The sequence below is a fragment of the Eutrigla gurnardus genome, assembly GCF_963514095.1.
Source record: "Eutrigla gurnardus genome assembly, chromosome: 15".
Taxonomy (NCBI): domain Eukaryota; kingdom Metazoa; phylum Chordata; class Actinopteri; order Perciformes; family Triglidae; genus Eutrigla; species Eutrigla gurnardus.
The window spans coordinates 18,974,321-19,000,848 of NC_139938.1; the positions used below are offsets into that span (position 1 = coordinate 18,974,321).

A 26,528-nucleotide genomic window follows, 5' to 3' on the forward strand; every position below is an offset into this window, starting at 1 on the left:
AGAGGCATATAAAGTCATTACAAATGAGCTCCACCTTTACCAGCCGCAACATTAAAGTGATGAACCCATTAATTAATCATCAATTATAATCCAGTAATAGCCTGCGATGTTAATTAATCAGAAATGGACATCTGTTTTTTTACATTTTGGTATTTTAAGTGTGTGTTGATGCTGATTACTGTGTACTACTGTGTACTACTGTGTACTACTGTGTACTGAGTACTGCTCATTTGTATTTAGACACTTTAAACTGATATTATTGACACTTAGAGGCCTATTAATTGTTGATATCTGTGGTTCCACGTGACTAAGGGGATTCTTATAAAGTTTTTCATTTTTTATTTTGTCAAACTCATAAATCATCTTCGTCAAATCAAAACCTGCTTTGGTGCATCACGGGAAACCTGGAGGTGGAAACTTTGCTCTGGATCTGAATGGTGATGGTTCGGTGACTAATACATGTACACAGGGGGCGGGGGAGGGATGCGCGCTCCCGCCGGTGCGCGGCGCTGTTCTGCGAGGCGTAAATCCCGCAGCAGGCCCTGTCCCCGACGTCTGCCTGTCTGTCTCTCTCTCTCTCTCCTGTCTCACATTCTCACCAAAGCTCTCCTGCACAGATCGAGGCTGAAAAGCCAAAAAAAAAAAAAGCGCAAAACTAAATGATTCTGTTTCCTCCTCGGCTACACCACACATTCATGAAGCAACGTGGTGAGACAGTGAGGAGCTGGTATTCACCGAGAGGTTTCACATTCACACGAGCGACTCCTGAAGAAGGTTTCACATTCACATGGACGGTCCTGCACACACAGACAGGTCGTCTCCGCGGTGGCCGAGCCGAGCTGCTGCTGCAGGAAGAGACGAGGCGGCGGACGGTTTGCTGCGTCGCGGCCGCCTCGATCACATCCGCCCGTCTCCCCATATCGCCACTCCGTGACAAGAGTGTGTGTGTGTGTGTGTGTGTGTGAGAGAGAGAGAGTGTGTGTTTGGTGGTGGTGGTGGTGGGTTTACACCTGAAACACCTTCTAATCCTCGCTGACACATCGCTTCAAAAATTCTCCCCCCCAAAAAAGGAGGGAATCAAACCCACCAAAGCAGAAATGATCGGCCGAGAAGCTGCAGTTGTTTTCCAGATTCCACCCTTTCGTCTCTGGAAGGAAAACAACCGTGTGTGTGTGTGTGTGTGTGTGTGCGTGTGTGTGTGTAAAACCTACACAATCGACGCGTAAAGTGCCATCAAATGTTTCATTTTTGTGCCTTTAGACGTGCGTTTGGCACACATACGCATCCAGAGGATAACTGTGCCTCCCCCCCCCCACCCCCCCTGTCGTGGCACAAACGCTCACAAGACAGTGACTTTGGGAGGCATAACATGTAGCAAAAATGTTCCTATCCGTGGCATGTCTGATTTCACAGCAGCAGAGGCGAAGCCTCCAGAAGCACCTCCTGGGCTCAGACGAGGCGCGCCGTGGGGCTCACGGTTCCTCCGTGGCTGGCTGAACTTTATATCGAGCATGTATTAACACTTTGTGGCCTGCTTGCTTTTTTTTTTTTTTTTTCCTCCTCCAAGGCTGGAGGACTCCATTTTGAAGGGACCGGGTGTGCAGCCAGAGACCTACTACAACAGCACACAACTCGTCTCAGGGAAAAACAGAAACCCCGGCTGTTGTTTCTGCTGCTCCTCAGACGTGTCAGTGGACATTTTCATTTAATTACTTACTATTCTATTATTTTAATTGTTTCTCGGTGTGTCCTGGCGCGTGCGTGTGCTGGTGGCCAAGTGCGTGACGGGGGTTTGGGTGAGGGGGGGGGGGCAGTTTGTTGGCTCAAGTTTGGCAGTGACATGTCATTGGTGTTTTTGGGTTAATAATTGATGCTTGTAATTAAGGGGCGGGGCGGGTTTTTTGGAGATGTCGTGTGGTCGAACGGTGCGTTTTTTTAATATTTTTTAATTTAGTGGATGTCACCTCATATTGGTTGTTATTGTTTTTGTTATAATTCTTCCGATGAGAGATTTACGGCCCCTTCTGTGCGCCATGCTGTGGACCGGCTGGGGAGGGAGGCAGCGGTGACGACTGGCAGTGCGCACGGCAGAGAGAGAGAGAGAGAGAGAGAGAGAGAGCGCGAGAGAGCGAGACTTCCAAGGGGCAGGCAGTCTGCAGACAGGAAACAGAGCAGAAATCCTCAACATTAGCGAATTATAAAAGTTGTAGTTTATCACAAAGCGAGGAAAAGGGGAGGGAGGGAGGGGAGGAAGCACAACACGCCTGAATCTCTATTCCAGGGGCCGCTGGACCAGGCGGCTTTAGCGCATGTAGAGAGGCGGAGGGAGGAGGAGGAGGAGGAGGGAGGGAGGCGGAGGGGGCAGTCAGTTGAGTACGTTTCACAGGATCCGGGCCTAGTAGTATTGCCGCTGGGACTCTCCTCATCCGCTTTCAAAAAATCGGAAATTGGCACCTTTAAAGGCCACAATGAGCGCGTTGAAGGTCACGTTCGCGGTGGCCGACACCGGAATGGTAAGATTCTCGCGGCGGATCCCGTGTCATTTGGCGTTTTCTCCGTGATTTTTTTGTCGTTTGGGTGCACACACACACACACACACACACACACACACACATAGCCTTGCATCTGTCGGAGGAGGGGGGGGGGGGGGGGGGCAGTGTGTGTCTGCGCGCGCGCGTAAATGTGTGTGTCAGTGTGTGTGTTCGTCAACTTGTTGTCTCGGTGTTATGTGGCGTTTTAAGTGTTTCCGTCTCGTGCAAGCATGGAAGCCACGAGCGACACACACATATACACACATGCAGTTCCACACACCTATGCACGCGCACGCGCACGCGCACGAACGGGTCCATTTTAACTCTAGTTGGTGGCTGCAGCAGCAGCAGCAGCAGCGCCGGCGTGTTTAACGGTTGATTATTTTTTATTTATCATGACGCGCTGTGAGTCATTGCCTTTATTGTGTGTGCGCGCGCGCGTGCATGTTTGTGTGTTACATGTGTATGCACGAGCGTGAGTTTACAGGCTGATGACCTTATCGTTCTCGATGACATTTTCATCATATCGCGATAATTTTCTGGGGGGGGGGGGGTGTTTGCGCAGGATCTCGTCCAGAAAGATGTCACCTTAATCTCGCCATCTGTGACCTCACGCGACGGCAGATTCGTGTTGTTTTTCTGGGATTTGATGTCTGAGATTGTCACTTAAAAAAAAAAAAAAAAAAAATATCCCAGTGCTAACTTCAAGCTGCAGTGATGTTAGATGTTAGATTTAGACACGTGGATTAAATGTAATTTTCTTATTCGGCTGTTATTGTAGCATCATGGAAAACATTGCATCGGTTTATTATAACAAGGCTTTAATTCAAGGATAATGATGCAGATTTTGGTGTTCCTGTTTCAGGGAGGAACCATGCCAGCATGAGCGGGCCCTACCCAGGCCCCGGCAGGGAGACTCATCAGTCCAGCTGCCCTTTGACCCCTGGCCGCGACCTCTCCACCCACTCCAGACACCATGACCACAGGATCGGGCTAACCATGTCCGCCACCGCCGCCTCCTCCTCCCTCAAACATGCATCCATCTATGGCTTCGCACAAAGGGACCACTCTTCCTCGTCATCGTCTTCTTCTTCCTCTTCTTCGACCTCTTCTTCTTCCTCATCCTCGTCTTCTTCCTCCTCCTACAGCCCCCTCAGGAGGCTGCAGCGCCTCACCACCATGGTGAGCCAGCCGGACTTGGTCCTACCGGCGCGGGAGCCGAAGCGGAGCTGGGACTGGGGGGTCGCTAAGAAGGAGAGGGGGAAGCGGATGGAGAGGGACTCCTGGGCCGATTGCACGAGCAGCGATTACTCGGGAACCCAGAACTCGAGCCGGGAGGAGAGCTTCGGCGGCTCTTCGGCCGGGCGAGGACAACCCGCGGTCCAGACGAGGAGCAGGGACGCACCGGCGGCCAATCGCAACGATCCCGTCGCGCCCATGAAGAAGACCGAAGCTTGTTTCTCGGGACCGCCCAGCCCCGCCTTCTCCCTCGATAGCAACAGCCCATTCGCTAACGGCTTCCTCCACTTTGAATCCTCTTTGTTCGATGACGGTGACGACGATGACGGTGACGACGACGACGGCGATGAAGAGCAGGAGAGGGCGTCACCTCTGGGAGAGGGTTTGCAGGACGGACACCAGAACGTCCTTCAGTCCGCTCCCGGACTCTCGGGTTCGGACTCAAAGGATGCTACCGCGTCGTCGGCCAAGGTGGTCACCCGGTCCCAGTCGTCGGGGCAACGCAGGAGATACTGGGACGGCTCGGACGACGAGTGGGAGAGCGACACCGAGCTGCTCCTGCTCGGGGATTGTCCTCCGGTGCTTTCGTTGGCAAGTTTTACCCTCATTCCTCCCAAAGTAGCCTAAAGAACTGTACTCGGCTCAGCTGTACGATTTTCGAAAAAATGGCCCTTCACCTTTAATAGAACATATGTGTTATGATGCTGGATTACCTGACAGAATATCAGTCATTGTGAATGACGGACGAGACCCGGCTCCACTCGTTAGTTATTGCGGATCTGGTTTCTCACCTACATATGTGGGCAGTTGTAGCTGCAGCTGCAGAAGTGGGCCGCTCGTGGAGGCAAATGAGGCACTCTGGTGCCTGATTGCAAAAATCACACACCGTCTCTGAGTCGTAAAAGTCAAAACTGAGCACACAGACGTGATGCACACATTTTTAGATTTAAATAATAAGACAAAAAAGACGCTTCAGAACTTGCCTGAGAAACGTCACGTTTTTAAGTGTTCATCAGTATCAAAGTAATCCAGCGGTTAGTTGTCCGTACGTCCATCGCTACGTTGCAAACAGGAAGTGCCGATAGGAAATTCGGCATACTTTTAAATCTAAATGTGTCCTTGAAATGTCACAGGAATCACAAAAAAACATCACAACATAATCATTTTAATGTTTTCAGCTGAGAACGTGAATAGGGATGGAAAAATATATTTCCATGGCAGATCATGTCCCAATCGTAATATCAGTTAAAATAAGAACGTTTTAGGCCCGTTTACATCCCCCCAAAGAATTATGGGGAAATTAAAGCGTGATTATCCCCCAAATAAGACTAAACCATTCCATTGTTATTGACTGTTTTTATGGTTCTTCTATTCCAGGAACACAGACCGTCTCATCTATCGATTCATAAACACACCGATCTATTCACTGTCACAAGTTCTGCTTTTGTTTCCCGGTCCGTTCCTCGAAACTCAAACTTGGCACCACATTAGAGGTTCACTCTCTACTCTGATCCAAAGAGTTTTACTTCTATGAATCACTGGATGTTTCACGTCACAATCATCCTGGCCAAAATAATTGCTATTCATGATATTATCCCGATAATAATGAAAATATGCTTAAATCTCTCAAACTGGCAGCAAAACATAACAAATTTTCTGAGTAAAAATGATTACACAATCTTACATAAGATGATCATGAATCATTATCATCCGTTCTTCCTGCATCAATAAAGGATTAATACATTTTAAAAATACGTATTCAAAACAAGCTCTATTTCTCATGTGTCTACATGATGGTGTGTTTTTTTTAAAGACGATATACAATTATCCCGATAATGGAAATTCACCACCATCAACTAATTGTGAGTGTTTTTTTTTTTAATTGCGATCTTTGATAAAATCCTTTATTGTCCCCAGTTAGACGTGCTGGTATGTGGATTGTTATGACATTGTTATGAGAGTCAAGCCAAACCTTATATTTACCACAAAGATTCCGTGGTGGATTCATTCATACATGTACGGAGCATCTCTACAGGCTAGCTGGTTCCCCATGCTTCCAGTAATCATCTCCAGGCTGCAGCTTCAGACAGATATAAGAGCGGTTTTAACTTTCTCATTAAGCCCCTCGGCAAGAAAGTAATCACGTGTATTCACCTGGATGTATAAAGAGAACTGGATACAGTGAATAAGGGTGATTCAATTGTTTGTCCTGGGAAGTTGATTCACCTGAAAATGATCTGCTGAGTCACAGATGGTGTGTGTGTGTGTGTGTGTGTGTGTGTGTGTGTGTGTGTGTGTGTGTGTGTGTGTGTGTGTGTGTGTGTGTGTGTGTGTGTGTGTGTGTGTGTGTGTGTGTGTGTGTGTGTGTGTGTGTGTGTGTGTGTTGGGGAAGAAGTCATTTTGAGCCCAACAGCATCACATGACAGACCCAGGAAATTGTAATTCCACTGTTTGGCCACTGTTCAAAGCCCCGGTGCTCTTCCTGGAGGCTTGTTGTTTCCCAAAATGTTGGACTATTCCTTTAAAAGGCTCCAGCCAGGGTTACATCATCGCAGCAGCCAGTTTAAGCTCTGGCCATTCCTGCTACATGCCGGTCATAACTCAGGCCTGCTCATGTAGAGACCGCCAGTCCTCCAAACCTGCTACTGTGAGCAGTCACTCCCATTTACACAGAAGATACAGCAGCCTCACGCTGTTAGGTTTTGATATCCTTCCACTGTGTTGTGTTGTGGTCTGAAACAAAGGAAGACTGAAATTAGACCTCAGAAAACGAAAAGAGCCTTCAGAGAACACTATTGGCCAGGACCCATTATGCAATGTTATCTGTGAAAAAGATGTTTTTAGTATAACATTTTATTTAGATTTCTCAATATATATACATTGTACACTTCCCATGCAAACGGAACAAAGTCACAATCTTAAAGGAAAACACCACCGCGTTTCCATACTGAACTATGTTCTGCTCTGATCTTAGACGAGGTGATACATACCTCCCTCTCCTCTGTGCGTGCACTCAATGGCTCTTGCGCGCACTCCGCGCAGCGCTAATTTGCTAGCATGTAGCGTGTCCTTAGGATCCAAAGGGGGGTGAAGTTAGAAGCGACCAAGCACTTCCACGTTGTCCCTATTTAAATACGGTTATGCGAGTAGTTACACGACCCAAGTTTGGTTACACAAAATGAAACATGCCAATTTTTCTAAGCGGATAACAAGGATAACTATATAGTATGGCGGAATAACAACTGGAAGCACTTCGACGTCGGCGCAGTAATATCATCACTCCTCTCCCCCTCTTACTTCCGTCAATAGAACCTGCGTGACCTGCACTACCTGTAGTAGTTTGTGCACAGTTGAGGAAGCATCAGGTTGTAGTAAGATAGTTTGTGAACAATCAAACATCATGGTTATAACGTGCATCGTACAGGGTTGTGAAAACAAGCAGAAGGTATATAGTCCCGTCATGTTTTGAGTGATGATATTACTGCACCGACGTCGAAGTGCTTCCAGTTGTTATTCCGCCATACTATATAGTTATCCTTGTTATCCGCTTAGAAAAATTGGCATGTTTCATTTTGTGTAACCAAACTTGGGTCGTGTAACTACTCACGTAACCGTATTTAAATAGGGACAACGTGGAAGTGCTTGGTCGCTTCTAACTTCACCCCCCTTTGGATCCTAAGGACACGCTACATGCTAGCAAATTAGCGCTGCGCGGAGTGCGCGAGCCATTGAGTGCACGCACAGAGGAGAGGGAGGTATGTATCACCTCGTCTAAGATCAGAGCAGAACATAGTTCAGTATGGAAATGCGGTGGTGTTTTCCTTTAATGACTAAACAAACGCATCAAACAAACAATCTCAACCTCAGTCACTTCACATCGGATCCGCTTAAATGAAATCCCCAGAAGTCCCCTTTTTTAAAAAACATAGTAATTGTAGTACATATAGTAATTTTGCACCATTAAAATGAAGTGATATATTTGGCTTTTAAACACACAGTCTTGGAGGATCAACAGGTGTTTGAGACGGGTAGATGTAGCTCACAGGTAGATCACATGGAATTATGCGAGGTCTATGTTAATATCCAAATACCTTTATATTGATACTGCGAAGATGTTGTAGTTTGACCATTCGGAGCTTGAAAAATGTACACAATGAAATGCAGCCTATAAAGCCAGGAAAAGATAACACCTATACCATATTATGAGATCCTAAATCCTTTCTTTTTTCATTGTTCATTGTCGTCAACAGCCCAACAGCCTCAAGAAAAAGTCTTTGACGCCCGTGAAGTTTTTAGAGGGCGAAGTTATTTGGGCAAAGTTCAACCGAAGACCATGGTGGCCCTGTGAGGTGACCGTTGACCCCGCACGGGGAATCTACCACAGGGTGAAAGGTGGGCCTCAGACATTGTTGACTTCATGTGATAACCTACGATACACAAGTGTGATATGCTCGCCAGTTTACTGACATCCTCCACTGGTAGACCAAAAGCAGGCCAGAGATAAACATCTGAAAATATAAAGTTTTGATATGAACTCTTCGTATCCTACAATTTGCATGCCAAACACTATATATCAGGTTACCGAGTAGAGAGAACCATGATGCTTGAAAAGTTACAAAGCATTCTCAAATTAGATCATAATTTAGAATAAAAGAGTCACATTTACTCATAATGCTATCAGAAACTACATTATCCCTTAAACCAATGGATCTCCTTCATTACTACCCACAGAATCAGGCATTTCAAGCACTTACATCCCTGTGATGTATATTTGATGTTTTACCTTAGCAACCGTGGCAGCATGAGGGAAATACCAGAAACTGCATATGCATATTTGATTGTATTTGTGGCGAGAGTTTGGTGTTGCTTAGGTGACGCCCTAGTGTGTTTCCTGTGCAGGAAAAATTGTAGTTTTTATTTGTGAGGAGATTGAGGATGATGTTTGTTGTTGTCATAGAGCCCAGCGACCGGCCCTGTCGGCTCTACCACATCAGGACCTTTGGGGAGCCGGTGGAGCTAGCCTGGGTGGAGGAAAAATCAATTCACGCTTTCCACGGAGGCTTTGAATTTGAACAGCTCCCCCTGCTGCGCCGGAGGGGGAAGCAAAGGGAGCAGAACTACAAATACACTGTAATTACTATTTTATGAATGTGTCACTTGCATGCCCCTAATAAAATGTTGGCATAAAGCATCATCATTGCTGATAGTAAAGGACTTTGCAGACTTGTTCAGGACTAACTTCAGCTACAATCAACACGTTCTAGTGTAAACTGGTATGTCATGTATGTAAAGATTGTGCTTTACCTTTTATCCTTTTCTGCAGATTGCAAAGCGTTTTCAGGAGTCGTGGAAATCCAGTGTGGCAGAAGCTGAATTTGTTCTCCGAGACAGACCCAAAATGGATTCCTTCATTTCTTCGTCCACAGACGATGCCTTCCACAAATGTCCGACGCCGGAGAGGGAGAGCAAGGCCCATCCAACCTTCCCTGCCTCCACTTCCACCCCTTCTCTTAATGAGACGTCGCACATGACCAACGGATCCACTTCATCCCCTGTTACAACTCCAGCAAAGACAAGCACTTTAAGGAAATCTTCTGGCAAGAAGAAACCGAGTAAATCGCCAAAGGAGATTAGTAAACTCTCTAAAAAGACATTGCATAAAAACCAATCAGATCGAGACAATGAAGAGTGCCCATATTCTGACCTTGACTCAGTCCCGAAGATTTTGTGTCCTAAAGCACTTGAACGTCAGTCTAAGCGAGCTCCGACTCAACCATCTGTTACAGTTGTCAAAGAGGTGAAGAAGCAGCCGGAGATTCAGAGCGGTCTCTGGTTCAGTAAATCGGGCAAAGACAGACGGCCCAAGACAACCAGTCCAGTTCCGGACCGCAAACTCTTTAGTAAGATGCCCTGTAAGAAAAAGAACTCGTCCGTTTTAAGTAAAAAGTCACTAACTCCCAGTGCCGCCTCCTCCGGCGGTGGAACCACTGACCCGTCGGCGCTGTCAGACAAGCCTAAGACTCTGGTACCTGCTGAAACAAATCTGTCCCCTGAACCGTCAGGACTTTTGAAGTGTAAAAATACCCCGGTCGCTAATAGGCCTTGTGGTACAACTGGCAGTCCGGCTGACCAGTCAAGACTGTCGGACAAGCCGAGGTCGGTGGTATCCGCTGAGACTGGTGTGTCCTCTGACAAGTGTGGGCATTCAAAGGGTAGACAGACGGTGAGTAGTACAGCGGACACCGTTACTGGCTCACCATCTGACCAATCGGGTGGCTCAGATATTAAAAAGTCTTTAGATCCCGATCCAGTAAGTCTCAATTACCAGTCCAAGTTGAGTGTAAAGAGAATCAGTCGAACTCAACATCCTGACATGGTGGCTGAAAAAAAGATCCATGTAGTTGACAGGATTTCTGACCAAGAGGAAGAAAAAGAAGCTAATAAGAATCCAGTGTCCACTTTAAATGTTGATGTTAATGACACATTAGCAAGGCTAGACAAGCAAACAAGTCTGGTCTCTAAGGTTAGGCTGCCCTTTGTAAAATTAATACGCAAGGACATGAAGGGTAAGAAGTTCGTTAACTCCAGTATTACCATTACTCCAAGTGACAAAGCTGGATGTACAAAGAAGGAAAAAAGCCTGGATACTAATGTGACTAAAGTGTGCTCAAAGCAATCAGATTCGTTGGGCAGCAAGCCGAGTGTCTCCATAGATCAAGAGGTCAGTTCAGAATTCATAAAGGTCTCGGTTAAGAAATTAAAAGCGAGCGGCGATGCCGGTATCCTTCGCCTCACGTCGGAATCGTCGCAAGATAAAATGGTTGTTGCCTCTGATGTGGCGAGTGTGTCCGATGAGTTAGGTCTCCCAGAAGTTTTAAATGTAAGCCCAAGCAATGTGACTCACTCGTCCTCTAACCAATCAGACCAGTCTGAGGTTAAGAAGACTCCTGCATCCAATGTAACAAGCGTGTCCTCTGACCAGTTAGAATGCTCAGAGCCAAAAAGTACATCTACCACTAGTTCAGCTCCCAGTACAACTCCTCCATCTTCTCACCAGCGTGGGAATTTAGTCTGTAGAAAAGCTCCCGTACCTGAAGAAACATCTTCTGCTAAGTCCAAGAAGGTTGCCCGCAAATCTAGGCAGATTCTAGATGAAGTCAATAAAGTCCTACTCCGTGAGCAGCCTGCCCACCTCCCAGCCAGCAGTCGTCTGATGACCAGAGCTCTGAAGGCCTTGAGAGAGGCGGAACAGAAGAAGTTTGAAAAAGCCCAAAAGGAGGCGGAGCAGAAAGAGCTCTTAAACGAGGATCTTGTGTGCAATTCTGCATCCAACTCCGAACTGGACGTTGGCACTAAAATCAAACCTCTTAAATCTCATTATAGTAACAATGGTGATCAGGACTCTTTATCTACTTGTAGCACCCCCCCTGTGACATTTTCCGATCCAGTTGAAATTGGTGTCAAGAGCGAAGATGAAGACCTCTCAATATCCTCAACCCCACCAATGGACTTCATACCCCTTACTTCTCGGGTAAAGGCCAAGAAGGAAGACCATTCCTCTGATGTGCACTCCTTGTCCTCACCTTCCTCACCCTTTTCCTTTATGAATGCCTTTAAAAACGTGGAGGAGGTATCCTTCCAGTCCCTGACAAATGAGGGCAACGATAAACCTATCTCTTTTAAACCAGACACAAACTACAAGTTCAGCACTTTTCTCATGCTGTTGAAGGACTTGCATGACACTAGGGAACGAGACGGGACCCCCTTAGAACTGGAAATTGGGCCACCAAGTGCACATGTTAAGGAGGAACCCTTAGTGATGCCCGGGGAGACTACACCCACAGGCCAATGTCAACAAAATGAACATTTGAATAACAGTTCAAATTCAAGTCTTGACAAAATTGAAATCAAACACAATGAGGGGAGCACAAGTCAGACACCCAAGAGGCCCTATAACAGAAGGAGCAGCTCCACTGAAGTGAAGAAGAAAACCAACCGCAAAGTGCCTTGTCGTCCTGCCAGGTCTGGACCTGGTTTCCCAGGACTGGAGTCGTTGCCTGCAATGGGCTCTTCGTCAGGGGCGGATTGCTCATCAAGGGTCCGGTACCTGTTGGGCACACAGACCAGCAGCTGGGAGAGGCAGGCTGGAGGTGGTGAAGGAGCAGCTGTGGACGAGGAGGAGGCGAAGGAAAGGTGGAGCCGAGTCAGTGAGAATCTGCAGAACATGGTGCCTTTGGATCAGAGGGGGTGCGACACTATGCTGTGTCTGGAACAGCCAAACGGCCTTGCCGAAGACTGCACTGAGACCAACGCAAGCTTGATGCACCACTCTGAAGAAGGCGACAGGGCTCCAACAGGTAAGAACAGCTACCCCAACGTGGTGACGCACAATCTCCCGAATTTGTGTCATAAAAAGGAGTGAAAACTCAGTTCTTTACGCACAGACATGATACATAATGTTTTTAGATTCAGTGAGACTGACACTTTGTGGGGATTAGAGAATACACTTTTCTGCTTTGAATTCATAGGAAATATATACGCTCCTTATTCCTGAGAATCATTGAGTTTTGATGTATTCTTCATGGGCAATAGTTGTCTGTACATCCATGGGTCTTTGCAAAAACAAACAGCTGATGGCATTTTCAAACCCTTAAAATGGAAACATTTGAAAGCCAGTGCTGACGCCTGTTTTAGTTGGAATACTCAAACTCATACTCGAAACAGATTGTGGTCTTATCAAGCCCTGATTCGTCCTGCCCGAATCCGTTTTCAGGCATGTGAGTACGGATGGAGATTGTTCCCTAATGCTTGTGTTTACAGAGATGACTTTTTAAACGCTGTGAAGGCTGGACAGATGAAAGAGAGCAAATTGTTCTGCTGTGGTGACACATTTGAACACTTAGAATCACTGGAAGCCATTTGTGCAACCAAACACTGAGGGGTTTTGGCATGTTTATAGCTCCACTTGGTAATGGGTTGTGTATGTGATACACAAATGGTGAACTTCCATCTGCTAAGCTGCGTAATCAATGTTTGCACTGTAGTATTTCCTCCAATTTTTGGTGTATTCGGCACAAAGGAAGGGTTCATGAACGTAAACCACCCCAGAACTCATAGTACTGTGGTTATATGCAAATAACAGGCTGAAAAGGGTCCAACAGGACTCAAATACACATAAACAGGGTTATAAAAGGCTAGTGTCTGTTCTTATGAATCTTTTTCAGCGCATAAGCGAATAAGAAAACCAAGCAAGAGGCTAATTGAATGGACCGAAGAGTACGATCAGATTTTCTCCACCAGGAAGAAAACCAAAAAGCCTCTCCAGTCGATTGGAAAGGTAAAACTCATACAAAGTAAGATCTGTTGTAACTTTATAATTAAATGTCGTTATATATGCATCATACTCCGGCGTTGAGCGTCCAATGCCGCTTGTTTCCAGCTAAACTGTGACGCTTGTATCGCTGATTTGACAATGAAATCGTATCGTTTGTTTTCTCAGGTCACGCAGCCCATCACGTCCACGTCCGAACCGCCGGGATCGGACAACGGCACGCACGACCACCCGTCCCTGGACTTGCTGCCTGAAATACAGACGCCACCTCCCGAGGAAGTTGCTGCACCGACGCCCTCTGAACTACAAATCCCCAGCACTGAAAACACATCCCCCCAAGATGCACCGGTGCTTTCCGTCGACACGCTGACCCCTCCTCCCGAGGCCGAGCCCTCGCTCTCAGAAGGCCTCGTCAAAGACAATGGTGAGGAAGTTTTTCTGTTTGCTACTTAATTAAACCCATTTACCCATAAGCATTCTGGGTAAAGGGCCAAAAGAATGTGGACGACCGAGCGTTGCATCCATATGTGACTGTTAAACGTGCTATTCCAAAACCACAAACGCTGAGCTGCTGCTGTAACAGCCTGTAGCCTTCTGGAAAGGCTTTCCACAACATTTTGTAATCTGGCTCCGGGGGATTTGATTTGCTCCCATTCAGCCACAAGAGCACGAATTGAGGTGTCATGTTCTTCCACGCCAAACTGGTGGAAAAAACACGACAAAAGGCATGGGGGCCCTGAAACAGGCAAAAAAAGGTATTAAGATTTCCCTTTATTGGAAAAACTGCCCCAGACCAAATTTCAACAAAAAATATCAGACACCAAATTTAAAGTGAAATTTCGTTTAAAATCCTACAGAAACAGACTTGGAGCCCCCCCCCCCCCAGTGAAAAGCAATTTAAGCGGTGTACATTTACGCGAAGGATTCAAATAAAATCCTCATCAGTGATTGGCCCGCTACTATGTCAACATGTGGCACTATACGGAGCTGCAGATGCCGTGGTTCCACACACACCTCCCGTTCACCAAAGCTGCAGATTGATTCATGGATGAGTGGCATAATATTATTGGTTGGAAGCTTACTGGAACATATGTCATATTTTTGTTTTGCAGGAAGAAAACCAAAAAAAAAAAATGCTTGTTTAATAGCTCCACAATATGGTGGGATTTGATCTAAAGGGGTTAAAAATTACATTTCATCTCAACTTTAAATAAAACTACAGTATTGATATTATCAGCTCAAGTATTACATGTAAACATCTTACATTAATAATAATAATGCCAGTGTAAGCAGGTGTTTACATATAAATCTGATGATTAACAGCAGATTTTGAGTTCATATTTCTTGTTTTAGTAGAAGTATACCTCTAAATGTGTCAAGACTGGGAACTAATATACAACAATGGGTATTTTTACGTGGCATTTAATTCACAGGAAACGTTCCCGTACTGGAGAAGAAGCGGAAGAGGAAACCCACTCAGAAGATCCTGGAGTACTGTCTGGAGGCCGAGGCCTCAACGGGCCCCAAGAAGAAGGTAAACGATTATCTGCTGTGTGTACTTGTATTCACCTCACACTGGTATTTCAGTTTATACTTCTACTTTGCTACATCTCAGAGACTAATATACTTGTTTACCTTACTACATGTATTTAATAACTTTAGTATATATAAGCAACAACTAAATCGTTATTCATTATCATCGGTTAAGATCACATTTTATTGATCCCCTTGGGAAAATTCACACCCAGCAGTATTTAATAACAGATTGGCCCCAATAATATAATATACATCATTCTGCTTAATGAGTACTTTTACTTTTTGTACTTAAATATATTTTTATACATTGTTTTGTTAAAGTAACCTTGAGGAACATTTAAATTATGATATGTTATACTCTTTGACCCACGTGAACGGCCAAAACCAACAAGTTATAGTAGTTCTAAGTAAACTTGTACTTGTAACAGAGTATTTATACACTGTGGTATTGCTACATTTACTTAAGTACAATATATTTCTGTATCTATCTGACAGGAAGAGATTTTGCTAATGTTTCTCTTGTCACAGGTCAAAACACTGAAGAACAATTCAAATACTGATCCTCAATCAGGTCAGTCAATCTGTGTTTATTATACTTTAATGCAATTCATAATAATAATTTGGATATTTTTATTGTATACATTTGTCTTCTGTCTTTAGAAAATTAAAGAATGAGAAAAATATTATTTTCATGATGATTTAAAATTATTTAAATTAGAATAAATAGTTTAGGATGGACATTTTTCCTGCAGTGTTGTTATTTATATAGATAAATAAAATAGAAATAATTGTGACGAACCTCCTTTAAGCGGTTTATAACATGTCCTTTCTTGCACCCAGATTCTGGACCGTCACCTTTAAAATCAAAGAGCAAGCAGCTCCCGGGCTCCGGCTCCACCCCGACACCCACAGTGGAGTCCACCAGCACCCTCACAGATCCCCCACCGAGCTCTCCTGCACCCTCGGATCCCGATCCGGCACCGCCCGAACCCACCCCGGTGGAGGCGCTGTCAGCAGACGACGATGCTTCTCAAGTGGAGGACAAAAAGGATGCAACAGAATCAGAGGTCTCCTTCTTCTTCTGTTTCTTCTTCTTTTTCTTGTACTTCTTCTTCTGCGTCGTCTTCCAAGAGTTTGGACTCGTATTGGATATGAGGAGGACCTAACTTCTACTACGTATGAATGTGTGTGTGTTCAGGGCGAGCCGTCCAGCCTGGAGCACAGCTTCTCCTCCGTGAAGGACTACCTGTCGCTGTGTGACGATCCACTCTCCCCCTCCAGGAAGATCATCGGAGACCGAGGAGGTCCCGCCTCCATGAAGGAGAACATTTGTCAGGTGAGCTTCTTGCATCTTCTTGCCCTGTTCTCCAGAGTAGGGGGGGGTAAAAATATCGATACGGCAATATATCGTGATACTTTGCCGCCCAATAAAATATTGTGATATCCCGATACGTATCGTATCGTGAGGTTCATGCCAATACGTACCCCTACTCCAGAGCCTTAAGTTTCCTGGACATTTATCTTGGTGGTTGAACGGCCGATGTGAGACTGTGGGTTTGTATGAGGTCGTTATCCAAAGTCAGCTTATTTCCTACAGCAGATGGCGGTTGGCAGACAGTAATGTGCTGCTGTCAACACGGGGCAGAAGAAAGGCCGCCTTTAACCGCCATTAACTGCAGTTTAAGTGGACACTATATTTAGAAGATGTTCTGCTTGATGCTTGCCGTCAGAAAGCCTTTCCTTCCTTTCCAGCCGTTCTCTTTGCTCTCTTCAAAGCTACCTTCGATTAAAAGCATCATTTTTTTTTTATATTACAGAACTTGACATTATTACACAAACATCAACCATCTGGTTTCTTGTATAACATGATGTCATGAAACGGAAAAAGATTCAGTTCGTGGCTAAAGAGAGATTTAAGATCATGTGATCGAGAGGTTTGTTTCCAGGGTAATTGTGGGTTATTGTGTGTTGATGTCTGATTTCAATCGGTGATCTGCCAACGTCCAGCAGGGCTATGATTCAATACAGTGCAGGCTTCTTCTATCTGATCTGCTTTGGTTGTCTGGTAAAGACACCATAAAAAAATCCAGTCATTGCCATTTTTTTTTCTCTCCAGTTCTATTAATTCCAATGTCGGATGTGTTCTTTAAAGGTGCTATTGACAACATTGATAACATCCGGCCACTAGATGTCGCACTCGCACTCCCCCCTTCCATTGCATTCACGTCACAACACAGCTGTTGCTCGAAGCGCATGCGCCCTCAATGGGTTGCCAGTACTTACTAACTGGCAACCCCAAAGACTCTTGACCCCTGACTACGAAGAGATACCATGTGATACCAACGTCATTATTCTATTGGCTCACAAGCCTTGCTAGAAGCCACAGCCACACGTCACACATCTACACAGAGGTAAACAAAACACATTACATCATCAATTTTTAAAAATGATTAATTCACAAACCCCCAAAAAAAATTCACGAGAAGTAATACTTTTGATTCTGCACCTTTCTAAAACCTCTGTGGATGTATTTCTTTTTTTAAATTATTATTTTTCGTTGAAAAAAAAAAAAAGGTTATCAATATGATCTTTTAAAGCCGAGGTATTCAGATTCGTTTTAGCATCACTGACTTCTTGGCAAATTGTGATTCAAGTGCTCTGATTTCAGCCTTTAGAAAATCTAGACCAGGACGGGGTTCCTAATGCAGATGTGCCTTATTCAACAGCGGAGCCTAAAAAAGTATATATTCTAAAGCAGGTCGCGTGTTTCTCGTCTCAGGTGTGTGAGAAGTCAGGGGAGCTGCTGCTCTGCGAGGGCCAGTGCTGCGGAGCCTTCCACCTGGCCTGCATCTCTCTGGCCGAGGCACCGAAGGGGAAGTTCGTCTGTCCGGAGTGCAAATCAGGTGCGAGCGTGCTCACAGGGATTCCTGGAACACCTTCCTCGGTTGTGTTGAAAATAACACAACTGTGTTAGAAAAATAAAGAAATACCAGGTGTCAAATGCCTGGGGTCAAAAATCACTTTCACACACTGAAAATATGATTTTGGCCTTTTGAAGACCTATTCTTGAAAACTTGGATTTATCATTTATTATATATATTGTATTTCTATCATGCTCAACATGTAGTTTGTGTTGCATTAGTTACTTTTCTTGATATAGATATACATTTAAATATCTGATAGAAGCTGACACTATTTTAAGGCACAAAAATGTGATTATTAATTTTTTTCTTTTCCCAGGCGTCCACACCTGCTTCGTGTGCAAAAAGCGCAGCGAGGACGTGCGGCGCTGTATGATCCCCGTGTGTGGGAAGTTTTACCACGGCGAGTGCATCACCAACTTCGCCCCGACGGCGCCGGTGAACCGCGGCTTCCGCTGCTCCATCCACGTCTGCCTCACCTGCTTCATCACCAACCCCAACAGCTCGGCCGTCTCCAAAGGTGATGATTTATTGTGATTACCTGCTTTGTGGGGCGCCCCCTCCTTCAGCGCACTGACTGCTCGCTTGTCCGCCTGCAGGTCGTCTGGTGCGGTGCGTGCGCTGCCCGGTGGCCTACCACGCCACGGACCTCTGCATGGCGGCCGGCTGCGTCGTCCTCTCCAACAACAGCATCATCTGTCCCAACCACTTCAGCGCCCGCCGCGGCGTCAAGAACCACGAACACGTCAACGTCAGCTGGTGCTTCGTCTGCACCGAAGGTACGGATCCGTGGGACGCGGTGGTCGGACCAGGAGCCGGTTTTAGTGGAAACATTTTGAGGGAAAATATGCTTATTCACTGTCAGCTGACTAACGTCACTTAGCAGCATCAGCAGCAGGAACACCTCCAGGAATTTACTGGTGCCGGCCAAGAAATGACTTGGCACACGACCCCGCTGTAAAACAGTGATTTGGTAGTTTTTACACTTCATTTAAAAAAGAACAAGAACCAAACAATCCTGCAGCCTGTCCATAAGACACTTACCCCGATGAGGGTCTCAGGATCAATAATTAAATAAAGTGAGTGCACATGATTAACATGCAGCACATTTTTGTTGTATTGTAGACTATAAACTGGGACCAGCATCCGTTGATGCTGAATTAAAGTGGCTGTGGATGTTTTTTACTATTAATTTAGTCCTTAAAGCTACAGTAAGTGATTTTCTCTCCACTAGAGGCGACAGAAACAGTGATATATTATCTTCTTATTCACCTTATATTGCCTTGCCCATATTTGCCTTTTCCAGTTCTAACACAGTTGTACTGTTTTGGTGTTTCAAGTTTGACAAGAGCTTTGGTCCACCTGATGAATCTACGCCCAATATTCTCTCTCTTCTTGCTCTGTTTTTGGTCTCCACCATCTCCTGATAGAACTATTAGTCTCTTTAGCTACTAAAAGTTTCTCTTTCTTGACCAGCTAGTTGCTAACGTTCTCTATCGTATCGTGGTCTGGAGAATGAGCTGAAAGAGACTAATGTGCTCCACACAGCTTCAGTTTCAGAAATCAGCACTAACCTTAACGTAGTTTTAGCTAAAAACGATCAACAGTTGATGCGGTTCCTCCCCCCGTCCTGCAGGGGGCAGTCTGCTGTGCTGCGAGTCCTGTCCGGCTGCGTTCCACCGGGAGTGTCTGAACATGGAGATGCCTAAAGGCAGCTGGTTCTGCAACGACTGCAAGGCCGGGAAGAAGCCTCGCTTCAAGGACATCCTCTGGGTGAAGGTCGGCCGCTACAGGTCCGTTTCTCTCTTTGTAACTAAACATTCTTTAGAAGTTACAATAATAATAAAATAGTGCTTTTGAGTGAGATATCTCAAAGACTGTTGAATAGATTTGGTGAAATGTGGTGCAGACATTAATGATGCCTTCAGTTTGACCTGCGTTAACTTTGATGATCCTTTGACTGACCATTCAGCTCCATCATCAGGGTCGTCATTTTAATATGGCCTCTACTTTGGTTTATGATCAAATACCTGCAGAAGCAATGACTTACAGCCTCACAGCCTTACTGTGAAATGAATGCTATATCTACAGATTTCCAGACCGAACCAAAACACTTTCTAAACACGTCGTATTTCAACCGTACCATTGTTTCCTCTCCTGCACCGTTATAAAGGTGGTGGCCGGCGGAGGTCAGTCATCCCAAAACCATCCCGGAGAACATCCAGCGGATGAGGCACGACATCGGGGAGTTCCCGGTCCACTTCTTCGGCTCCAACGACTACCTGTGGACGTACCAGGCCCGCGTCTTCCCCTACATGGACGTGGACGCCAACAGCAAGGAGAAGATGGGGAAAGGTGTCGACGCCACGTACAAGAAAGGTATCCCGCCGTGTGTTCGGCAGAGTTTAGACTGTCTGTCTGTCGGACTGTCAGTCTGTCTGACCGTCGATCTCCCTCCTCAGCTTTAGAGGAGGCGGCCGCTCGGTTTCGTGAGCTGCAGGCGGAGAAAGAGCTTCGGCAGCTTCAGGAGGACAGGAAGAACGACAGGAAGCCTCCTCCGTACAAACACATTAAGGTCAGCGATGAAGGCTTGGTGGTCTGACTTCACGTCTCTGTTTAGTCCGAAAACACTTTAGACGTTTAAGTTTCTAAATTTGATCTTTAATCGTAGTGTCGTATTTAGATTTAAGGCTGTATAGCTGGGTTTTACCCAGTAACCTAATTTCCAATAATAAATCATTGGAATTACTTAAAGGAGTCATCACCTGGTTTTATACGTATCCAGCCCCCCTTGGATCGCTTTGGATCAATTCGTAAAACTTATTAGAAAAAAAAAAAAAAAATTTAATCAAACATTGAGCTTGTTCTGACCCTTTTTCGTACCGCGATTTTATCACGCGAGATTACGCGCGAGGTTTTGACTGGTCCGGATGTGCATTGTATAATATGTAATGAGGCGCGCGTTGATTCGCCGCAGGAAGGACAGAGCCGGGGGGGCTTGCCTGCATGCAGACTCCAAAACATAATGGCGGCGCTTCGGCGATTTCAGGTAGCGGACGGGGCGGGGTTGGGTGGTGAAAGAGGGGTGGGCTTATGCAAGTAGCCGCCACGGTGACGTCACCGAAGGCGCAGAATCAAAATCTCGTGCTTTAGGAATGCACACCCTTGTGTGCTATTCCTGTTCGGAAAAAGAGCAGAAGCGAAAAAACGGCGCCACTTTCAAACTCCAGCCTTTCAGGCAAGTTTCAACTGAGGTCAAACACAGATATGCATGTTTTAACAAGAGAAATTGCGATTTCCAGGTGATGACTCCTTTAACATAACTCCTATGAAGTCTCATATAAAAGCTGGTATTTAAATAACGAAAACTATGAGGGGGTGGAATTTTAGGGTTATTATAAACTCGGGTTAATGTACATTTCTGCACTTTATTCCTTATTTCGACACTTAACTTAAAATATATTATAAACCTCTTAGGATTTATGTTAACATGAATTTTGAACAGAATTATTCACGTTACCAAACAGCTTTTTCCTTTCTTTCAGAAATGCTGTTTTCATACACTAATGAATCCCATTAACAAAACGCAAAACTTCCTCTAGATTTTTCACGTTAACATAAATCCTAAGAGGTATATAATATATTTTGAGTTAAGTGTGGAAATAAGGAATAAAGTCTTGTCTCTAATATCAGCTGCAATTTCCCCTTGGGGATGAATAAAGCTAGCTATTGATCTATCATTGTTCCTTGTAGGTGAATATGTTCGCGTTTATTTATTAATTCTGATTTCTGATGGTGAGCTTCAGTCCAGGTCGTGCGCTGACAGAAATGACCAGGTTTAAAGATGATCGGTACTAGAGAGTTCATGTCTCCTTTCCGCCTCTTTTTCCGACGTGTTCAGGTGAACCGGCCAATAGGAAAGGTTCAGATCTTCACGGCCGACCTATCGGAGATCCCGCGCTGCAACTGCAAGGCAGCGGACGAGACCCCGTGTGGGATGGACTCGGAGTGCATCAACCGCATGCTGCTGTACGAGTGTCACCCACAGGTACGGGAACGCCTCCGAACACCGTGCTACGCTGCTGTTGTGGAGCGGACAGATGGAGAATGAACTCACTATGAAGCTCCATAAAAAGAGGCCGATGTGTTTTCCAGGTTTGCCCGGCAGGCGAGCGCTGCCTCAACCAGGCGTTCAGCAAGCGTCAGTACAGCCAGGTGGAGATCTTCAGGACGCTGTCTCGGGGCTGGGGGCTCCGCTGCGTCCACGACATCAAGAAGGTAACGGCTCCCGTCGCCGGTTGTCCACTGCTGCACCGCCGTGGAGGCACCATCAGCAGGCGTGGTTTACTGGAGGGATCAGAGTGTTTTCTGTCCTCCTCCAGGGTCAGTTTGTGAGCGAGTACGTCGGGGAGGTGATCGACGAGGAGGAGTGCAGGTCCAGGATCAGACACGCCCAGGAGAACGACATCTGTAACTTCTACATGCTGACTCTGGACAAGGTACAGCTCCACAGCCAGAGAGAGTGTTTACGTGTGCACTAATGCAAAAAAAAAACTTTATGTTGATAGAGATCTGTTTAGTACGACAGCGCATTATGAACACTGTAGGGGGAAAAAAACAGAGCCGAGAGAGGTCCTTAGGGTGATGATGATGGTTGGTTTTATTCATATGAGGCCACATTTTCATCTTATGTGTGTTTTTTCAGATGGTTGGGCTACGATGCTAGTGGTAGCTTTCACTTGCTGTCATAGCAACGGCAAACATCCCGTGTTTCAAGAAAGAAACTTGTTTACATCCTTTGAGATGTGAAAACTCTTTTTTCTTTGAGTTTTTCTACTAGTTTTTCACTTTCCAAGTGTAACTGACGTCTTTCAGACCTGATCAGGGAGATCCCACCTGAACCCGACATGCTTCAGTACATTTTCTCAAAAAAGCTGAGGATGATTAAAATGTAACGTCAACAAGTTGTGGAAAAATCCCAAAGTCTCTGGAGTTTACTTTACCGTTGAAATAGAGCATTCAAAATGCGACACACACGCAGCGCTTCAGTGTGTTTCTCGTCTTCAGGATCGGATCATCGACGCCGGGCCGAAGGGCAACGAGGCGCGCTTCATGAACCACTGCTGCCAGCCCAACTGTGAGACGCAGAAGTGGACGGTGAGCGGAGACACACGGGTGGGACTGTTCGCCCTCGTCGACGTCGCCGCAGGTGGATTATAATAATGATAATATAACCGCTGTAATCACACACACACATGATCTCTCCATGACGTCAGCCATTAAAATCCCACATTACCGTGTTTCTATTCAGGCACAGAGCTCACCTTCAACTACAACCTGGAGTGTTTGGGGAACGGCAAGACCGTCTGTAAATGTGGAGCACCGAACTGCAGCGGCTTCCTGGGTGTCAGGCCGAAGGTGATTTAAATACTTCTGGTATATTTTTTATGTAAACACTTCAGCGTTGGAAGACATCCTGCTGTAAAAGTATTAAAACCACACTGTCAAAACATTCTATTCCAAGTGAAATTCCTGTTTTCCAAACCCTAGTGGAGTAAAAATCAGCAAAATGTAAATATTGTACTTAAAGTAAAGGTTCATTGTGCAGTAAAATATTTTGTTTTTTAAATTGTACTATTATAAACTATATTTCAGGATTAATATTACATGGGTTGTTTAATCATATTCTATAAACTCAAATGTGGTGGAGTCAAAACTACAATATTTACCTCTCAGATATAGTCGAGTATAAATCAGTATAAATCAATCAAAGTACTCAAGTAAAGTGCGAGTACCATGAAAGTATGCATAATCACTGTGTGTGTTGCATTTCAATGCTGGAGGTGTGACGGCTGTTTAATCATATTCTTTAAGATATGTTTGTACCTGTAATCTGTAAAAAAAACTACAATATTTACCTCTCGGATGTAGTCGAGTATAAATCAGCATCAAAGTACTCAAAGTGTGTATAAGTACACTACGTGGGAAACGTTGGCTCAATGAACGCGGCGTTAAAACCCCCTCTCCTCTCCCAACCAGAACAACCCTCCGTCAGACGACAAAGGGCGTAAGCTGAAGAGGAGGGGCCACGGCCGGAGGAAGAAGAAGGTGGTGGTGGCAAAGGAGCGCGAGGACGAGTGTTTCAGCTGCGGAGACGGAGGACAGATGGTGTCCTGCAAGAGACCCGGCTGTCCCAAAGTCTACCACGCCGACTGCCTCAACCTCACCAAGAGGCCCGCAGGTCGGTTGTCATGGTTGCACCTGGTTTTTAACATGCGTGGGTTTTAGAAACTCAAATCTGGTCCGTGTGCTCGTTGCAGGTCGTTGGGAATGTCCGTGGCACCAGTGCGACATATGCAACAAGGAGGCGGCGTCCTTCTGCGAGATGTGCCCGAGCTCCTACTGCAACCAGCACCGCGAGGGCCTGCTCTTCATCTCCAAGCTGGACGGCAAGCTGTGCTGCAGCGAGCACGACCCGTGTGGGCCCGACCCCCTGGAGCCGGGGGAGATCCGGGAGTACGTGCCCGAGCCCAGGGCCCTGACCTCGGGGCTGGGCATGGCCGTCATCCCCTCCTCCGCCGCCCCTGTCGCTGCTGCTGCTTCCAACGGCGTCGTCGGTCAGAAGCCGTCAGCCAGGAAGGTGCAGGATGTCGACGGCGGCGCCTCCTCCCAGTCGCCTCCTGCGTTCTCCATCCCGGTACCCATCACGATTCCTGTGGCGGCGCCCGCCTCCTCGCCTCCCCTCTGCAGCTCGGACGCTCCCAGCAGCCCGCCGGTGTACGACCTCCCGCACTACTCGCCCATCTCCTCGTATGAGGAGGAGAGGGACGTCGAGGAGGAGGAAGACGAGGAGGAGGAAGACGAGGAGGAAGAAGTGGAGGAGGAGGAGGAGTCGGGGGAAGAAGGGGAGCTGGGGAGTCAGAAATCAGATCCTCAAGACGAGGATGGAGAGGCGGTGATGGAGTACCTGGAGCTCAAAGAAGACGAGGAGGAGGATGAGGACGAAGAGGAGGAGGATGAGGACGATGAGGAGGAGGAGGAGGAAGAGGAGGAGTGACGCACAGTGGAATATTATTACAACTGCAGGCAGCGAGCCCTCAGTGAATATTAACCAATCACAACTCAGCCCAGTCTGTCACTGTATCCAAGGAGCAGCAGGGCGTACGGAGGACTCAACACATCAATAGATCGTTCCTAAAAAGAAATCAATAAACAAAACGGCATAAAAATACTGTATAGAACCATATTTATACACAGACTTTTTCTTTTCTTATTTATTTGTTTTGTCCTAATAATCGGTCACACACTCGGTTCATGACTCAGTGACTTTGCACACACTGGCGTTGACTGCACCTTCGTATGGGAGATCTGACAAGGACAATTATCTGGAACGTCTACGGAAAGTAGAACATATTTCACTCCGATTGTACTTTTTTTTTTGTTTTCTCACCAATTTCATCTGCTGTTTTTTTTTTTGTGTGTGTTTTTTTGGGGTGGGGTGTATTTGTTCTCAGTAGTATTTCAGCAAGTTGACCTGCAGAAAGTATGTGGTCGGTGATTGTGATCTGCAGAGCCGGTGCTTATGCTGTCGGTGTTTTGTGGTAGGATAAAAAACAAACAAACAAAAAAACTGCACTGTACTGTAGCTTCCTGTCAAGATGGGGTGACCCCACGGCCAACACCTCGACTTGGTTCCATTTGAATCAAATGGTAGCCACGGGGGGAAAAAATGGCAATTAATTTATCCATAAATCACAGAGGAATCATTCCCCCTCTCTCTCTCTCTCTGTCTGTCTTCTTCTAATGACTCAGATCATTTTTGACGGTGCTTTTAACATCAGACTATCGACGATAACAAAAAAAAATGTGAAAGTGCCACATTAGGGATCGGCTGCCTGGTGTAGCCTCGACACCAAATTCACAAGTTTTGGACCGAAGCTATTTGACCATTTCATGCCAAAAAAATAAATAAATAATATCGATGTCTGAGAATAGTCTCCATCCCTCAGAGGAAAAAAAGGGTTTTTAACCGTTTATACTGCTAAACGCTGTCTCCTAGGTTACTTATCCTCATCACTAGAGTGCGCCCCCTGGTGGTCTAACGCAGAGATGAGGGCACCACGTTTGCTCCGGTGTGTACGCTGTGCTCCGTAGTCATTATTTATAAAACGGTTAGGATTTGTAAAAGGTGTCCGATCGGGCGCCTGAAACCACGGGACTCCTGCCATGACGCTTACTCCCTTCACTATGTTGTTGTTCTTCTCGCCCGCTCCGTCTTCTAAGCTGAATATTGTCTACGTGTTTATCTGCCAATGCCTTAGAGTGTATTTCTTTTGGAACCAATCTTTTTAAGGAGTGGTTTGGCGCCCGTGAGAGCCAAGTGTCCCTACTAATGCCTTTTTACAGTTGCCCAACAAGCAATGTTTCATTCCAGTGTAATTATGACCTGTTAGATCTCAACCATTGACCTGTTCAAAACAACTGCTATATAAATATATAAGAAAAAGACGTTATGAAATACTATTTGTTCTGGCCTCTTTCTTTTCGTTTATCGATCCAACGTGAATTTGTGACCGGCAGCATCTTTTTAGATTATTTCTGATGACATGTCGGATTGTATTTCTTCTCGTTGGTGGCTTTAAATTAATTTGAAGTCAATTAAATCAAAAGTTGGCTATCCATCAAAATGATTTCACCAACCAAGTGCTTTAAATCGTAAAAATATTGGTATGAAAATGTTTTTTTAATGACAGCAGCTGATCATATAACGTAACGGTCATTATTCTTTCTTGCAAAAGAAAAGAGAGGAAAAAATGCCTTTAAACCCTTTTAGATAACATCCCCCATCATTTTGTCCACTTAATTAACATTACATGGGCCAATGATTTAAAAAAATCCTGTTTCACTCAAATATCTCGATTTAAAAACGGACAGAAAACCCCAGAAATATGGTGCAGAAGTTTCTAATCG

The 26,528-nt window shown here is 45.7% G+C and overlaps 1 protein-coding gene across 1 annotated transcript; it reads left to right on the plus strand.

Annotated features, from left to right (window-relative positions):
- The first annotated feature begins 2,376 nt into the window (after positions 1-2,376).
- Positions 2,377-26,067, plus strand: nsd1b (nuclear receptor binding SET domain protein 1b). Its single transcript, XM_084029156.1, has 24 exons — positions 2,377-2,513; positions 3,397-4,361; positions 8,021-8,162; positions 8,728-8,900; positions 9,094-12,127; positions 12,995-13,107; positions 13,270-13,525; positions 14,535-14,635; positions 15,166-15,208; positions 15,478-15,704; positions 15,836-15,973; positions 17,417-17,540; positions 17,878-18,078; positions 18,158-18,337; positions 19,195-19,351; positions 19,732-19,937; positions 20,021-20,133; positions 21,460-21,606; positions 21,714-21,836; positions 21,941-22,057; positions 22,626-22,767; positions 22,870-22,976; positions 23,598-23,799; positions 23,879-26,067. The coding sequence occupies exons 2-24, from the start codon at positions 3,414-3,416 to the stop codon at positions 24,613-24,615; spliced, it is 7,731 nt and encodes a 2,576-aa protein (XP_083885282.1). The 5' UTR covers positions 2,377-2,513; positions 3,397-3,413; the 3' UTR covers positions 24,616-26,067.
- The last annotated feature ends 461 nt before the right edge of the window (positions 26,068-26,528 follow it).